General features: G+C 38.9%; 1 protein-coding gene across 5 annotated transcripts in view; it reads right to left on the reverse strand.

The window, feature by feature from the left end:
* Nucleotides 1-19,479, reverse strand: part of MAD1L1 (mitotic arrest deficient 1 like 1) — a 353,278-nt gene that overhangs the window by 306,941 nt on the left and 26,858 nt on the right. For 4 of the 5 annotated variants that reach the window (XM_080556172.1, XM_080556169.1, XM_080556170.1 and 1 more), the window contains exon 10: nucleotides 7,828-7,914. The exons of the other annotated variant lie outside the window; for it this stretch is intronic. In XM_080556172.1, the coding sequence (XP_080412298.1) occupies nucleotides 7,828-7,914 (87 nt within the window). The remainder of the gene's footprint in view (nucleotides 1-7,827; nucleotides 7,915-19,479) is intronic. 5 annotated transcript variants of the gene reach the window in all.

Raw genomic sequence — 19,479 nt, forward strand, 5'->3', positions numbered from 1 at the left:
AAGTTTACATGCAGATACAATCAACTGATTGAGACATCCCAGCCAAGACAGTATTTTTAGACTTAACATTATTTTGTATAGTATTTGAACAGACCCTACTTCACAGCAGCTACAGAAACCTAGGGAATTCACATTTACCCTTGTAAAATACCTCAGTGTATTCTGGCTATTACCTACTCTCCCCAAAGCATTGGAGAGCTATCAATCTGTTTAAAATAAACAATGTCCTAAAATACTTTTTAAAAAATCCAGTCTTTGATACCCCTGTTTTTACAGCAACAGGGGATATTCAGGTACATCAGAAAATTCATTCTGCATTCTGCCACCAATCCCTCTCTGGCTTGACTACTCAAGAAAGCTATAATGCAGTTGTAGCAACAAAAATTGACAGAAAAAAAAACTGTTACTCACAATCTTGTTTGTTGGTAACTTGCCAAAAAACACAAATGGACAGGTACTATGATTTCAAAATACTATATGGAAAGAAATAATAATGCACATGATGTGCTTTTAGGAGAGAAAAAAATGAATAAAATCTTAACAGGTACAGATAGATAGGAATTAATGTATTTCAGTTACCTTAAAAAAATTAAGGGGTACAGACTAGACAGGCCATAAGGAGCAGAGATAAGTTTGTTTTTGTTCACATGTTCTTCTGGATCTGAATGTGAGAATATGAGAAACTCAGGTCACTGTAATTAAACTACCCAACAGAACCCAAGCAAGCAAATCTTCTCCAGAAACTAAATTTAGACTTCTCAGGCCATATCTGTCTACTGTGTCCACAGGACTTCTGACTTCAAGACTGATTTTGAAGAGACTGGCAAACTGAAGGGCCTTCCTCTTTTCCAACTCACAAATTTTTCAAGACCTTATTGCCTTTGCAATGAGTCAGAAAAGACAAATCCCTGAGCACTAGAATTTTAAAGTACTGCAGTTCCCAAAGCTCTGTACAAAGCATGGTGACAGGATGAATTGAAGACTTCAAGCAGTACTACTGGCTTCAAAGTAGAGTACTTTTGTAATGCTGCCTACTGCATAGCTGAGATTATAATTTCTCCCTTTGTGCTTGCATCACAAACATAACACGGATGTGGGGTATTCATCCTCTGCCCCATCAGCCTCATGTAAATCGTTAGTTTGATCATAGCACCTCTCTGCTAAAAAGAATACAAATAATGAAGATGTATAGTAAGTCTTGACTTCAAATTGCTTCAATAATTCTAAATATCCATAGTTTCTGAGAAATGTAAACTGGTATTAACGTACGTTTATTTCAGCTAGGATTTTAGGAATTTTACTCTCACGTAAGTGATTTATAGCATAGGTGTGCCTCACATAAAAGAAATTATAGGCAGGCTCCTTCACAAACTTTTACAATGCAGCTCAGTGTTGAAACATGGACTATCTGCTATACAACATACCATCAACAACAGTCTATGCTTTCTATCAAATTAACGGTTTACGTTTTACACATTTCTCTGGTCAGATAATATATACTGTTACCTGAACACCCAAGGGAACGTTTAATCGGCATCTCCACAGGAGCACTAGCAAGTAAAAGTTGCCATTCATTCTAGTAATAAAAAGATACACAAACAACAGGGATGCTAGTATAAACACAAAGGGTCAATTACAACCCTGGAGCAAGAGAAAACAAGAAAACGAAAGCACAGGAACACAGGTAAATAGCTTCTGCAATTTGTAAGAGTGATCAGAGCACTGAACAGAGGCATTCCACTGGTCTTCCTTGAACTTTCTGGTCTCCAGGAAGTATAGTCAAATATAAGGGAAGATAACAGTCTCCACAGAGCTCCAGGCTGAAAGCATGGTAGAATTATAGCCATATCTGTCCCCTGGAGTCTGTTCTTTAGGCTTTCTCTATATACTTCCTTTTCCGCAGAACAAGAGACTCTTCTATGAAGAGTTCCAGAACTAAAGCTGCCTGCTTTCCTGGGGACTTCTCTCTCCAATGGTGAATACTGACCCCAATATGCTTCCATTTTCCATACCAACAGCATGAAAACAATATCCAGACCTGTACTACAAAAGGCCACAAACCTCTGGAGAATTTGGTATAGCAGAAATTGCAGGTGGTGTTGCTGCTGTGGCATGAGAACAGTGCTCGCTCACGGTCAGTCTCAAGGCTGAGTGAGCAGGAGCTAAGGACACACAATCTCAGACAGGAGCCCTTCTGTCAATGTGATATTTAATAGAGTCTTTTGCTTGCAGGGCTCTGATACCCAACAGGGGATGACCTCACATTGCACAAAGATGTCTCAGTTGTAGCTGGATACCTGTTTTCATTGAACTTGCTGGAATTTATTTTTTTTGAGACCTGTACCATCTGCCAAACATGACAGAAGACAACTAGCAAGTTCAAAAGTGTAGGGTAGGCACAGACAATCTCATCTACATACACATACAAAGCGCAGTAATAAGCCTCACTTCCTCAGGAAATCAGGCTAAAAATGGCACAACCATGAAAAGCAAAGGTCTGGGCAAAATCCCATGTTTTTAGAATTGGAAGCAAAAGTCAATGTCTTGACTAAATTATTTTTTGTCTTCCTATTTTCTACTAGGAACTAACTATTGTACGATGGAAGAAAAATCAAAAAAGCTTTATATCTACTGAATTATCATTATGAATAACCAGATGTTGCCTGGAAGCTTACTGTTTGAATACGTTTATTTGGAAAGAGTACATGGGTCACTTAATGGGACACTACCAACTACTTTCTGGTATAAAAATGCAAGACAGAACAATTCTGAAGGAAAGAAAAGGCAATACCTACTAGTCATTTCTTTATAATATTACTCTATAAACGAATGCAGAACCTGCCAGCAGTTAATATTGCCCCAAAGCACTATGAATAAACATTTGTCTGGTATTAGGTACACATACACTTCCACAGATAAATTAGGGTGCAATGTGCCATATAGTTGCATAAGAGAGAAAAAAATCTCTACCTTGTCCTCTATGAGACATTAAGTGCTTCTTTTGATCACAAAATAACTCATAAAGCATATCAAAAAAACAGCACTTCTCTCTCTGCCAGATAAAAGACATTTCACTGTAATTAAACTTCTGTCCAACTTTCCAGAAGATTACAGGAGGAAGTCTGACAGGCTCTATTTATATTTGTGACTGACGCTTCTTGGGACACCCAAGGAAAAGAAGATGGGCAATGGATTTACAACACTTCTGAGCTAACAGCACTTACAGAGATGGATGGCTCCATTCTTATTATTACTCATTCATTGTGTGTGTGTTTTTTTCTTGGAAAAAATCCTTGCTGCCTCACTCAGAAACATTTTCTGTTCAGTTTGCAATCTATGTTCCGCAGCCTTCAATGGTTCAGGTTTTTATTTCATTTGTAAGTGATAATACACACAGTAGGTTGTTTGGGTAAGTCAGCTTTATGCTATTTATATGAATAAAGGTGTAAACAGTCACATCTCTTAAGAGAAATCTGTGAGCACTTGGAGGAGGAAAATTCCTTTCAAACACATTCTAACTATCCCTTTTCACATACAAAACTGTATGTCAAAACTTAGGCTGGCTTTCTGATGCTAGGTGACAGGAATGAACTATCAGCTGTAAGATCCCAACATTAGGATCAAAGATTTATTGCTTCTCTCTCTTCCTTCAGGTATCCTTTATTCTGTTTGAGGTACTAACTTCACATTTCCTTGTGTTTGACTTCCACAAGATACCTTAACAGCCCAACATCAGTATTTCCCATGAACAACAAGAACGAAAGCAAAAAAGAAATTATCACTTTGGGAAGGACCTTTAGCCAAAGAGCACATTTTCATAGCCTGCCTTTCGGAGTTGAATCAAAGATCCAGCTGTAAGCGGTGTCACTCCTTCATGGTTAGCTACTTCAGAGGACAACACTGAGGAGAAGTAAGTTTTCACTACATTTCAATTTCACTACATTTCAAATTCTAGAATGCTTTGCCATGATCATTTTCAGAAGTCTTTCCACAGACACACATACTGAGATAGGATAGATAAATATGCAAGTTTTCCCACTTCAGAAAAAAATTGTGCAACTACCACATCCTTTTTTTTGTAAGACAAACACTTATAAACCTCCTGGCCAACACTTCATATTACAAGCTACAACTACTGGTCTCTTCCTGAAAAAATATTTCAATGCCTGTAACGTTTACACTCTGGGGGAAAAATGTGCTGAAACCAGTGATTTACATGGTTAAACTGACCCATTATTTAAACACCTTTCCTTCCTTACCTTCTTCTGAGCAGAAGAGTAGGTATGCCTCATGCTACCAAAGTGGCACAAAGCAATCTCCTCTTGAGCCTTTAAGCCTGTGGATTGTTACCCGTGTTCTAGAGAGCTTTAGGACACTTCCCGCTGTTACTGCTAAAAGTGTAATTTACTCTATTTACACGACTTGCAGCAGTACACTCCAAAACAGCAGTGAGGGTCCATCCCACTTTATTAATGGCACTTTCAGTGACATTACTCAGCAATAGTGAAGTTGTGAAGAGGAAGGTGAGTTGCTGCTATTTACATCTTCAGTGAAAGGGCGACCCTCTCTCTCCTCCTTCCCCACGGAAGGTTTTCCTCCCTATGCAAAAAGCAGCATGCTCCAAGGGGTTCTACACAACTCAAGCATGAAGCACTCACTGTTAAAATAAATTGATTTAAACTCATTGTTCAGGAAATTCAGTCCTGTGGCACTGTCTGAAAGCATCCAGTCTGAGTAACATAGCAAATATGGTAGGCACCATCATTTGATCTCCAGGAGGCCTTGAGACGCTGGCAATTGCACAGGTTACACAAACAGATATCAACACAAAGGCTGACTTGTCATGATGAAGCCTTTTTGGGGTGTGATTGCCTTCTACTGCTTTTTTAATAACAGAAACTGGCACTACATAGTATATAGCAGCAACAGGAAAGCAGCTCAAGACTGGAAGTACGAGACAAAATAAATTTAGCCTGTTTAGTGAAGCCATGTGCCATTTGGAAAACATTGCTAGCAGTGTGACTGCATGCCATAACCTTCCACTCTAGACCACCTGAAGTATGCTGCGAAGCAGCTGAGTGACATATCTGTCTCTAGTTCTGGAGCAATGGAGGGGAGCTTATCAAGCAAACCGGTCCCTTGTGCCATCTTTTGCACGTCTGGCTTGTTTTCTGAAGTCAAGTCCTGCCCATGTTTGGCTACATTAGCCATGAACTCCAGCCTCACCACCAAGCATCTCCTCTCACCAGACAGAAATGAGGACTGCTCATCAGGCTGTGATGTGAATAGAAGCTGGCAAACACCTACCGCAGCCGCCAAACAATGCAGGCAAGGTACCAGAATGGGGAATAAAAATGAAGTAAGGCGACTGCAGTGGAAAGACAAAAGAATACCCAGCTTGCAAAAAACCCTCCCAGGTCCTCTTCCACTTGTGTTTAAAAGCTTGTTGATGACCAGAAGTAAATTCAGTGCACGCAGTCTCAATACCAGCCATTTGGGAAGAGGGTTATATGACGAGCAAGCGAGGCTGCTGACTAATAAAGCCTTGGAAACCTCATCCCTGCCCTGTGCTAGTGCTCGAAGGGGAGCAGCAAAGGCAGACTGAACAGTCACTTAACTGTCTTTAACATCACACTCAAATATTTTCTAGTAAACACTGAATTTTGCACTGCAGCAACCTAGAACTGTGATTCACACTTCATTGCCAAAAAATAAACTCAGATGCCAGCTTCTGATAATATTTCCTCAAGTAGCTACCAAGCCATTAATTTTAATGGAAAAAAATAAAGCTTATTAGGATAAGCAAAGTTTATTTGCCTTGGTCCTGCACACAGCTCTTTAACACACATAACCAGCAGCTATTTATAAAGGCACACGTAGCACCATCAGGACTGAAGATGTAACAGATTTGAACTAAGGGCTAAAGAAGCTGTAGCTGAGAAGACAATAGAAAGGCGAATAACTGCTGGGCTCAATCACTAGAGGGAGTTACGATCACACACTAAGTTACTGTAATACCCAGACCATTCTGAACACAATTAAACAAATAAAAGAAGACCATCAGCTGAATCTGGATGTCATTCAAGGGAAAACAGAAAATTAGATTTGCTTCTTTAACAAGGTTTTATTTCCAAAGACTCAAGACCTTCTCCTGGGAACTTTCAAATCATCTGTAATGAAAGGTTTTAAGAAAAAAAAAAAGTATCTTATTGCCTACATTTTTAAGACAGAATAAGGTATGTGACAGAAGAAAGCTGAAATTATCACTTTTGGAAATGACACACACAGTGTTTCATCAAGAAAACGTTAGAATTTTAATTTAAGCAGCTTTACAGCCCATTTCACTTGAAATCAAAAAGTAATCTTAATCATGTTTTTATTTTTAAACTAAATTGGCACAATTACATCCAGCATGAACAGGCACTACCAAAAGGCTGCTTTTTCAACAGATGATTCCCTTTGGCCATTAATAAATTTAGAAAAAGCATTTCTCTGACAGGCTGGGAGAAGACAACTGCGGGGGGAGGGAGGGAGATCTGTAGCTCAAATATTAACACAATTCTTTTATTTGATCATTTAAGAGTTTGAGGGGGGTTGCTTGGTATATTTTTTAATATATGAAATGCCTTTTAAAAAAATGGTAGGTTTTTTTTCCCCCCTTAAACTTCTTAGCAGAAGCCACAAAACAATCCGGCTGGCTGCACTCAGGGGAGCTTATACTTGGCTAACGATTTTACAACTGACTAAACACCCCCGTTAATAGCAGCAGCACACACAAAGCTTTTAACACCCAGCTTGAATTCTGCCCATCATTAGTAAGGCGGAGTCCATAATGTGATCATCTCTTGAGCTAAAATCCACCACATACCTCAGGAGACACATTAGCAAATGCAGCCCAAGACAAATAAAAGCACTTGTCCAGTGCTCAATTACACAGTGTTTGAATGCTTTACATTCAACACATTTACAGAGAAGGTGGAAATTCTCCACACTTCTGTTGCTTAGACAAGGCAGCTAACACCTTGGCAATGGAAACAGCCCAAGAACCTTTTTGAAAGGCAGAGGTATTGTTTTTAAACAGGAACAGCCAGCAGGTTCCTAACGCGAGGAAATAAAACTGTGGAAAGCAAGAATACGTGCACCGAGGATGAGAAGCATCCCAGTGTGCTTTCTGGCACACTAAGGAAGCGTGTTAAGAAATGCTCTGTATAACCAATACAGTCTGGAAAGTAAAGCTCTGGCAGACAAATTCGTTTCCCCTAGGAGATACTCACTTGCACACCAGGGCAAGGGCTTAGACACCCTCCAGTTTCCCACACATATTCCCACTCTATAAACCAACTGCTCCTCCCACAGTCTCGCAGTGCTTTGCCACCAAAACTATAAACACGGTTTTCCATGGTTATCCACCCCATCTACACAAACCAGTCCTCTGACTAGTCAGATCACAGTCCTCAGGGCTCTTACTCCCTTCCCACCCTAAGCTCATTTGCGCATTTTGCTGTGACGTTCTCTTTCCAGATGTGGTGGTCTGAGAAAGCTTCTTACTTCTCCTTACAAACCCTTCAGCTCATAAAGTAAAGCTGGATAAACTCCTCACCACATCCTCCCACAGTTCATCTTTTGCTTCCTGCAAGGATTTAAGTAAGCAGAAAACTCTCAATCAACGTGGGAAAGAATGATAGCACAGAAAGCTCTTAGGAACAGCAGGGAAATCCAGACAGCCAGAGATTCCAGAGACAATCCATAGGCTGCAGTCCCTGTTTTCTTTCCACATGCTTCAATGTGGCAGTGTCCTGCTACCCAACATCCACTGATACCACTTACCTGTTTGTGATGGTAGAGTTCTGCTCTTTCAGCACAAGCTCCCTTTGCTGCAGGGCCACAATTTGCCTTGAGAGATCATCAGGTGTCCTACACAATTAAAACAAAATAGAAACTTTTAACAAAAATACTTGTTGAAAGACCACGTTCCATATATGATCATAAAACAAAAAAAAAAAAAGCAATTGCACCAGTCCAAAGCTGCTCCGATCCCTTAGAACAACACAGGGTTGCATCCTCTCCAGAATACTTAGAAGCCTGCTTAATTAAAGCCATTGCTGTACGCTGTAATCATTGTCCACCTCACAACTGTTCACTTCAACCCACAAACCAACTCTAAAGCCATAGTCAGCAAGACCAAAAAAAATCTGCAAAGCAAAAAGTCTGCGTAAACACTCATACCAGATGAGCAGAGAGCTTACCACCTGAATGCATACACATTTTCTCTTAAACATACGTAAGAATGTGTTCACAAAGCAGGGTTCCCACACGTTTCCCAGCGTGCTGACCTCCGGGTCCTCCACGTGAGCACTGACTACAGGGCCAAGTACGATGCAAGCCACAGCTCCACACAGCCCACGTGCAAGCAAAACCCATCAGTTTATTGGAATCTCAGCTCCTAAGGGCTCAATCTAACACTAACTTTGTTTTTGAAGTTAGAAGACTTGGGTTCTTTCTACTGGCACATAAATGGAGAACTAAATGATAGCATATGCCAGGAAGTGGAAGACAGTTGGTTTTGCTTGTTCCACAATGTCTGCAGGAAAAAAAAAAAAAAGAATAACGGCTAAAAAAACTTACAAGAAGGGCCTATAAAGCTACGATCTGATTTCAGCATAGGTTCATTAGCTTCTATCTGCAAGAAGACCTCTGACTCAGATTTATTTTTTTGCATGAATTAAGGAAGCAGATGTTCTCTTTTGACCCTAATTTCTAACCAGAAAATCTAGAGATGAGGAAAGGATAAAGGCAACTTAGTGCTGATAAGAAAAAAAAAAAAAAGGGTTGTATTTCCCTTTCCACTTCAGCCTCTTCCACCTGCTAGTCACCAGAAGCTTAAAAAAAAATACAAACAAAACACCAACCAGACAGAAGGAACTGGGCATGCTTAGTCTGTTTGGCACAAAGAAGCTGTAAGCAGACACACTGATTTCAATATGGACAATCTTTGGAGAGTTTAATGCCAAATCAACACGGCTCTGAAAAATACAATTCTAAGCATCTAAAAATTCACCCAAATATAGCAGATTTATCACAAGGATAATATCAGGCATCTCTTTTTTGCCATGTTGAATGCTTTCCCCCACCACAAATGTTTGGTCCCTGCACAAATTTGCAAATGGCCAGAACAGTATATTTGCCTCGATATTATTCTCATGTTCTCAGAAATTCGTACCATAATGTATTAGGACTCAGACAGAGAACTGAAATTAATCCAGTAGTAAAATGAGATAGTATTATAAAAACCACAGATTTCTAGTAATGGTAGCTACTGACAGATTTCCAATAAAAAAATCATCCTCAGCTGTTAGGCAATTCAAATCAACAATCAGCTTCCAATCTCAGTTTCAGCAACTGGCAGCGTTAGGTTTGTGCTTATTTCTGGAGGATGTTTTACTGGCATTAGATATTTTTATTTTTATTTTTTTTAAGTGGAGTGGCACGGATATAACAGAAAACAAAGACAATGGGCATTAATCCCCTCTAAAGAATTAACTTTTTGTAAAACTAAACCATGTGACATGACGAGGCACAGAGACATCCCTTGCATGCATTCTGTTACCAAACACCTTCACTGAGGGGTTTCAAAACCTGTTTCTGAGGTCCCCTTCCCATCCTGATCGCACACAGTTTGGCAAAAGCCAAATTTACCCAGTTCCAAGCACAGGAATGACACTGCATGCACAAATTAAATCAGATGAGCTTTCCATTTGAAGAGAATTGGTCAAACTCCCAAATACCATCCAGCCCTCAGTGCTGTAAACAGCCCTCTCATTTCACAAGTTTCTGAACACAATGACACACTAAGAGCGAAATTTGTCAGCATCCCAACATACACTTAACATGCTCTGGCCTCAAGAGTCTGTCTGATGGGCTAGCTGAGCATGATTTTTGTTAAACCTCCAGCCATTCCCTATCAACCAGTTGGTACCTTAATTAGTATTAAAAAGTCAAGAAGTCAGCTTTAAGAGAATCTGACAATACAGCTTACCAGCACCACTATTAGGGCCACTATTAGGGGGCAGTTCGAAACTTTATCCTCACATAAAGATATCCAGGACCCCCTTTGGGAAAGCTGCAAACCCACTTTGCATCAACCATGCAAAACCCTGGGTACAAAACTACACACACGCTTAATGGCAAGATTCAGGAGCAGCCTGAACATTGTGCTACGTGATTATAAAGGCAACACGATGAACAAATGACAAAATTGGTTTGCAAACAGTGAACATAGATTTAGCCCTGACTTCAGTTCCTTACCCAGAAGCCAAAACACATTTCCTCTGTCCCACCATCCCAGCCTGACATCCTATTTCCTTTGACAATAACATTTAAGCAAAATCAAAAACCAAACAAATGTGAGCATTTAAGACTAATCTGGAAACAAGGGTGTTTTGTGGGTTTTTTTTGGTCTTATATGTTCAAATCAGTCCAGCAAAGCTTAGCAGCAGAGTAAGGCAGTAGAGGTACAGAATTACTGTTTAGCAAAGCTCTTTGACTTCCTTTGAAGTGCAGATAATTTGAAAAAGAGCAATTTAAGAACAAGAAAAACCTGAAACTGTTCAAATGAAGTGAAAAATTAACTTAATGGGATATCTGTCCAAGTCACTTTTCTTCACTAAAGGATGCTCAAGCCCCCACTGGCATACTTTTTCATTTTTAACATGGAAAATGGCTTGTGTAGTACTTTTTCTTATGCACACAACCAGCATTTTATTGACACTTGCTATAAAGCTCTGTTGAGCTGTATTAGTTAAGGACCAATTACCATTGCATTATCAACTCTGACAGTTACGCATTGAGAATGAGCTGTTGAAGTAACATGAAACCACCACTCAGATGAAAATGTTTAAAAAAAGTTAAAATTGGATTATTTTTTAATTTATAATTTATTAGAATGTCAACTTCTTATTGCTTCTATGAAGTGCTTCAAAATTCACAGCAAAGGAATAGATTTGATTATAGCTAGATATCTGACATAAAATTTAAATTATGGAAGTACAAGACAAAAGTAAAACTAAATAGAAAAATCAGCCCCCATACAACTCTTTTCAGGGGACTAAGTTCTTCTCCACTTTTTTTAAAAAAAAAACTTAAATTTGTTTGGAGCTTCAGAACTAATAATGCATACTAAATTACTCAGAATACCTATTTTCAGAAGTCTCTTGAATTAGCAATTCTCTATATAGTTTTAATTCAGTATGAAATGACACACAGATTTGTCTCTCAGCTAAGTCATATTAAACCAAAATGGAACATCCCAGATTTTTGGCACCACATTTTAGATGGATCCATAAACTTTTACACCCAAGCACAATTAACTGATAAAGACTAGAGACAGAAGTCTTTGCTAAAAAGTGACTAAAGAGAATCAGGCACAGAAAGTGAGAGCACACCTGCTTCTTTATCTTCAATCCAAATTTTTTTTTTTTTTAAATAAAGATATTCTCCTAAAAGTACAGAATCTAGATTTTGTTCCTTATGTGCTTTTATATTATACATAAAAAACACAGTAACATTTTGAAGGTTTCCTTTCCCCAAAAGAACCTTCTCAATTTTTAAAGAACAACTTCAGCTGCTCCTTCAGCAGGACGACAACAGCATCTGAAGAACAAACACAGAACAATAACATGACAACAACAGAAGAATTCTGAAAACACATCTTAGTTATTTTAAATATTTCCGTGTGATTAGAAAGGCGTTGGAAAGTCTCCACCAGTCTGTTCCTGCATGTTTGAAGTGAGTCCCCCAAAGAGCCTTGCTGTATATTTGAGCTCTGCAGCTGCTTTAACTCCTGTATCTCCGATTTACAGGACTCCTGCTCATTTCTTAACCTTCACCAGAAATTCCAGAAGCAGCACAGTTCCTGTGATGACTTGACTTTCAAGGAAGTACAGCAAACAACAGTAATCACATCAGTACATACAGACTTCCCAAAACACAGCAGCACAAAGTCCAAATTAAATTTATAATTTGGTCAAACTAACTCAAAGTTTCTATCAGAAGAATAACTCGCTCACAACACATCCCTCTCCTCAAACGTTTGTCACCTTACTGGTAGCACACCTGAGCTCCTCTTCGTCAGACCAAAGGGAAACACTGCCACTAAGAGCTGGTGTCCAGACCTGGCAGCTCTGAGAGTTGAGTTTCACAACAATACTTCTTTAGCCAAAAAGCCCTCTCGAGCTCCAGCCCAGGCAGTTACACCTATTTGTTAATTTTTTAATGCCCACATTCTCCCTTTCTATTGCAAACTGTATTATACTAAACCATATGGTAAGGAATCTGCTACACATATTGTTCACAAAAATAAATGAATTTTCAAAATTTCCTAGGCAATTAGGACACAGTGTGTTGTAACACTTTGATTAAAATGTGTTGAAGAGCAATCACTTGCCTTTACGCATTCAAATTAAGGTGCCAAGAGCTGTCAAAAAAATAGAAAGACTACGGCATACCTTATAGTTTCCCCCCAAAATTGCATGCTTAATTATTTTATCTCAAAAACAAAGCAAACGGAGGAGATCTGAAGGGTGAATGGAAGCAATAATTCCCTTCATTTAGAAAATAAACTTTGTATTTGAACAACTTATAAGAAGAACTAGTAAGAAAAACTTATTTGTAAAACAGCATTGAGCGTTTTTAAACTGTCTTGACAATTCTAAAGACAGTTAATTGATGTCTCTTTTGAAATAGCTGCGAAATTAGCAATTAATCTAATCACCTCATAACTTGAATGGAAAAAGGGGAGAAAATGCTCTTAGATTCCAGTCAATATGCTTCCATGGGTTTTAATTAAAAAGTTTTTTTTTCCTCTCAAAGTTATTGATATGGCATCAGAACTACTGATCCTTCAAGTTTCATTTCTGCTTTAGAAATACATTTAAGAGCTCAAAAAGATAAAAATCGATCTCACTTTTGGGGGAGGGGAAAAAAAAGCACCTTATCATTTGGCTGTCATTTTAACATTCCAGACTTCTTTCTCATTCCTACCGCTGCTCTAATAGCGAGCTCAGAACACACCACTGAAAGCTGGTAAGCATACACGTTGCATAATTGAACGTAGCCTTACATGTGAAGGGCTTTAACAGGCCTCAGGGAGAAGGAATATTATACGTAGCAGTATCAAACCTGTTGATTTGCGAGTTAAGATAGCCCTAGTTTGCTGTTGTTTTTTCCTTCATCCAGAAGCCGGGTCCTTGCATACTGAATCACACGGCCTGCAATTTAGAGGTCTGAGAGAGGTCGTGGTGAAACAAAAGCAATTTTCTAGAGTTTGATTAAAAAGCATTATGGCATAAGGGAAGTTGCCTTTTTTCTTAGAATGCAGCAGATCCAGAGAGTGTTGCCTTTCCAAATGGGACCCAGCTCACACAAATCATCACTGGAGGCTTCTCTTCTCCGGTTCCAATTCAGGGAGAGCAGCGGAGTAAATCTAATTGCCTGCTACCACCGAAGCAGCAGTCACTGGTTTTGCTTGGTTCATTTTCTGCCGCTGAAGTTCTGAATCAGCTTGCTGAAATTACACCTTTCAACAAGAAGCTGTTAACCGGCTCTGCTGTCTTCTCATCAAAACATATCCTCAAGCTCTCGCTGAGCTTGCAGTGAGTGATGCAGTCTGCAAGGCAGGTAACAGCAGCCACCCGGGTAAAGCTACAGGGGGCCTCCAGTGTGAGACACACGACTGTCAGCCTGGCTCTCAAAAACGGGTGAGAAGTCACAGGCTAGCTCTGTTAGAAGAGATTCACCAGCATGTCATTGTTTTTTAGGGGGGTGGAGGAATAATTGTATGCTTACTCCCAGGTTTCTGTCAAGACCAAACTTCACTGAGAGTCAAAACTAACCTACGTGTTAAATAGAAAAGAGATGTACTGCCTAAGAGGAAAGTACGTAAGTAACAAGAGAAAGACAGACTTAACTAGACAAATAGAGTAAACTCTGTTGAGCTCTTACTAATGACAAGCTTATCTCCAGACGCGTTCGGTTTGTACTGGTACTAACCATGGGGATGTCCTTCAGCTGCTCTGGCGTTCCAGCACACAGCACAAAGCTGACCAATTGCTACGACTGGAGCAAAACTTGCTTTGCTCTCCACTCTGTTCAGCTGCCATTCTTTAGAAGTTGTTGGTTTTTTTTTTTTGCACAGAAGCTAATGATTTGTAGCATAAATAATGAATAAGAACTATATCGACTCAAACTCTTACTTATGCCTGACACTTCTGAAGCAATCAGAGCATACTTTGTCATGTCCTATTCTCAACTCTCTCCTAAGTCAAAACCAAAAAAACAATCTTTCTGGTATTATGATACAGATGAAATCAATTCCTCCTTGGAGCATCTATTGCTATGCCTTATCCCAAAGGAAAAAAGGGACAATAGTCCACATATTTCAATCATGCTGTAACACAAAAGAATTTTAATTAGGCTTAAATGCAGTTGCATAAAATGAAGCAGTTTATAAGGGCAACAATAAGCCATTTAATAATAACTCAAGAAACATAGAGCTTATTTGCAAAGATATTAAATATTCTGTATCCTATGTTTTTCCAATATAAGAAAACAAACAGTTCTTAAGGTCTTCCCTTTTACCTTTTGTAGGTTATCAGGGAAGCATAACAAACCTATTGTACTTACTAATCCATAAGAGCCTGTGTCTTTGAAGTTCTTTCAAACCATTGTTTGGTACGATGAGAGGAAAATCCCTGGTCTCTGTCAACAAAGAATTCCCAAACCAGCAGCAGCATCTTCTCCAAGTCAGACAGCGCTGTCCAATGCTCTATTCTCCATCCCACTCTCCTCTATGTTTGACCACATCTCCTCACTATACAACCTCTTATTAAACAAAACCCAAAAGCCCTACATTAAAGGGGGCAGTCTGTAGGTATTTTACTGTTTCATTCACAAGGCCAATTATAGCCTTGTACTACTTGAGACTCTCAAGATTATTTCTGTCGATAACAGTTATTTTTGCTTTTCTCCCCCAAAACGAACACAGATTAGACAAACAGCAAGAAAAAAAACATTAAACTTCTAAAGCACAGTTTAGGTATATACTGTCAGTAGCACAGAAGCAGTCAAGTTCAAAGTGATCATAAAGGATTTTCAAATGTGGCTGTTGCTGCTCACATACTACAGCAGATATCAGCATCATCTTTGCAATTAAATGGTTTTTCCTCAATTTGCAATTTAATTTATTAAATGTAATTACATATTAATGATGACGCTGAAAAGTAATTTCTGTAGCGTATAATTTTGTACCTATTGCCCTTAAGATTTCAAACAAACTGTAAATACGTTTAATAAAGTAATGTTTATTTTAGTACAGAAGCAAAAGCTATTTTAATTTTTTTACCCATCATGAACTTAATTTGAGAAAAAAATGGGTAAAACAAAAATAATGTGATGAAATACACAAAATAATTTAGGAAGCTGTGAGTAAGGTATTTTTTCCCTGTAGTTTCCGTTTGTCAATGGAACTGGAATAATGGAGGATAGCATGAACTGTTTGCTGGGTGCAAAAACATACGGCAAGGGGAAGCTTGTCAAGCTAAGAACAGAATTAGAATAAATAAAATATATTCTTTTCCAACTACATGGGCATCCTAAGATCTTCAAGATATTTAGATAATTTTAAGTAGCCATATGCAAAAAAATAGTATCTGAAAAACATGGACTGAAATAAGATGATAGGCTCATTGGAAATGAATTCTGAATATGGAGATGCAGTATCTTTTAGAGAGATAACATTCAATTGAGGATCATTAGAAGCCTCCAAGAACATTCCAGCCAACTGCTGGGATTACATGAGGCTGGGAAAGTGTCCTGACAGCCTAAATAAAGTCTGATCATTTGGAAATTCCATTTATTACAACTCTCTTTCTAAGCTTCATGTCAGTGGAAAGAAGCTAGTTCAGAAACTTGCTCCTCACCACGCTGAGGGCCAGTAGGGATGGCTGGTTACAATGGAAGGGTCTCAGCCAGAAAACTAACTCCTTAGCCTTCAAATTAGGAATGTTTATGGGAACGTCTACGCAAACAGACTGTGGTAGAAGTTCTCGCATACTTCCGTTGGATCTCGGCTAGTTCTAGAATGCCAAGTTATTTCCAAGGCATTTGTAGACACTTCGACCAGCTGAGAAATCACAGGCAACAGAGCTCCTTTTCAAGGAGGAAAGGAAAAATACACATATCAAACATACCCTTCTGACATAACTTCCATGTATATGGAAGATATTTTTATAGATAGCCAGGGCTTCTCTCCGATAGCAAAAGGAGTAAAATACTGTACCTAGGACTGGATACTGACAATGTATATTTGACTGCTTTAACAGATTTCACTAAATTGACGGTCTTCTTTTGACACTTCTCTGAAATATCCTTGCAGAATACTAATTTACATAAGAAGTTCTTGTATTGTTTTCAACAACTTCATTGATCAGTATTTCCCAGACTCTTATCAGCTGCAAATATGAGCCAGCAGTGACACAAAATCCCTCACGTTGAGGAAGAGGAGATGCTATTAATGACTGCCTACTAGTCCTTGTGAGAGCCTAGGCTGTGTTTTCAGCTCCATTTTATATCAAGTGGGATTTGACATCCCATATATTATTTTCATTTACATCTGATTAGAATCACATACCTCTTCCGTCTCACAGCAGGAATACCATTTTAAACTGCAACTTTAAACCACAGTAAGAGTTATTTTAACTTTTTTTTTCTTTTAATATCATCCAATAATATCAGCCAGGTGAATTTATGGTGACAGCTTTAGAAACAATGAAGAACATACTGCTTAGATGTTCAGCAGGAGTGTTATTCTTTTAGACAGAAAACTAAGGTTAAACCTATTGCTTCGATTAATTAAAAACTACCCAAACCTCAAGCAAATATTATTTCAAAGCTTCTCATAGCAGATGCCTCACCTCTGGCAGAAGCAGAGAGTGAAACAACCTGGTTTCAGCAAACTTGTGATGTTAAAAAACATTACTGAAGAACAGAAAACACATGGCTTATAAATTACTATATTTATCATGAAAAGAATCAATGGTGGAAGAAGTAGAAAATGCCCAAGGAAGGTGCTTGCGTTGTCAGCAGCAGCATATTGCTGCAAGTTATTTGTATAAACATGGCATAAAAGGCATCAGCTACCACTAAGGCTCCATTCATGGCGGCCATATCACACACAGAATATAAGTTCGGACAAAAGTAGATTCCTACTCTCCAAAACAGACCAAAAAAGGCCTAAAGTTTAGATCTAAGACACAAACTTTAAGCAATCTGACTCAAGACACCCCTGAAAAAAAAATCTCTAATTCAATCCCAATAAAAGAAAATTTAACCCCATGTTAACTTCAAATGTCCTTCAAATGAAAACAAGAGTTGTACCCTAAAACTTTGGTTACTTAAACTGTAAAGCAGCCATGCATCAGTATGCAACGCTATTTTGATGAGTGCCATACTAATAACAACTTAATCCTGAGACACAAGTTTAAATCCTGGCTTTTTGCTGAGCCTAGCTCACATTCAGCTATGGCATCATCTCCCAGTGCTTCCCACCGAGTTTTCACCCTTCAGAGCCTGCTGCTCAGGTACCAGTTTTACCAACCCCATAAGCACGTGAGGTCACAACCTGTAACCCCCTAGCATCCATCTCAGGCCTCCTCGCTTAATGAAGCACAGTCCTCACTCTGCTGTCCACAAGCCAGCAAGCGAGCTTAACTTCAGGAAAATGAATTACATGCGTCCCCAGACACATGTAAATAAAATGAAGAAATTTCAGATTTACAGTGCTGCCTTCAAACCCTCTCCCCCAGCTCAGGAAGGATTAGAAAGGACTTCAAAGAAGCCTGAGTTCCAATTAAAACAGTGTGACCACCCCAGGGACGTAAAAATATTCCTCTGATTAGTGAGATGCACTCTTTGAACTGTTTAGCTAAAAAAAGCTTTCAGAACTTTAAACAAATGCAGTAATTCTCTCTCATACTTTTTTTTTTTTGAAAGTTTCTAAAAAAATTAACATTCAAAGTGAAGGACAAACAATATTTCAAACCAAAAGTTTTATGGAAGCTCATCTATATCTCAACTCCAGACAGCTAATGCAAACATGAGACTTATCAAGACCTAAACAGCAAGGTCCCAGTGCAAACCAGTTGCCACAAGTCATTAGAACAGAAGAACACCAGTGTCATTGTTGCTACAGAGGTATAAGCAATGAATTAAATAAAAAAAAAAAACACAACTCTTACTATGCTTCACATTAAAACAAAAAATAAAAACAACATGCCTTTCCATCAGATCCTCATTCCCCAAAATTTGAGTTGAATTACCTACTCTGAAAGTTTTAGCATCAAGAAGAATGATGACCACAAGAAATGCTGGGAAAATAACTGAGTCCTCGAACATACCAAAGCAGTCAGCGCTAAGTGGATATAATAAACCTGCTTGTGAAAGCCAAACCCCAATCACCACCAGCCATAAATAATGAATAATTCATGTCAGAAGGAAATAGAAGCAGACTTAAAGACTCGTTCATAGAAAGTGGAACTGCTGTAGTGTAATCGCATTAAAGATGTAAACAGAGGCATTTCAGCAATTACTGTTCTCTTTTTGCCAGCTCACTCTCACAAACAGGGACTTGAGCTCAGCTGCCTGTATCAGGCATGAGGTTCGGGGCAGCCAAAAGCAATTATGACTTCCCTGTGTCTTTGCCACAGGCTCCTGTGACTAGGATTAAGATAACGACTGGACTGGTTTCACAGGCACCGACACCATCTTGGCTTAGTGCTATCGTAAAGTTTTAGTCACTTTTAATGCCTGAAGCTACTAGGGGAAGCACTAATAAAATTAAATGATAAACAGTTTCTAAAAGGTGAAATGCATTTACAGAGAGAGCTACCTATTATCTCCGTAAGGAGAAACAATCTAACATCCCACCATCTAACTTCTGTGTCCTTCCTTGCATATATGTTTATCTTCAAAATCTCATTTCATTATGCTGTACAATACCACATACAAGACTATCACAGCCAGTTTCCTTCTCTTTAGTGAACGGGCATTAGAGAACCAACCAGCTAACAATTAGAGTTAAAAATCACTGTTCTAGAAGTCTTCTTAATGCCTACCCCTCTGAAGATCTCTCCCTAACTCTACCTGGATGTGCAGCTTACGGGTCCTGCTCATTGCTGGCGTGACTGCGGTTTGTACAACAGCTCCGTGCTCCAAGGCAGGTGAGATATTCCTAACTCCTCAGATTCCTCTCGAACTTGCTTGGGAAGATCATAGAATGGCTCAGGTTGGAAGGAACCTTAATGATCATCTAGTTCCAGCCTCCCTGCCATAGGCAGGGATACTACAAAGCATCTATAACCAGTCTAAATGGGAGTTCTATTTAAATTTATTATATTTATATCAATAAATTATATAGATCTGACAGTA

The sequence above is a fragment of the Anser brachyrhynchus genome, assembly GCF_964034855.1.
Source record: "Anser brachyrhynchus genome assembly, chromosome: 15".
NCBI lineage: Eukaryota > Metazoa > Chordata > Aves > Anseriformes > Anatidae > Anser > Anser brachyrhynchus.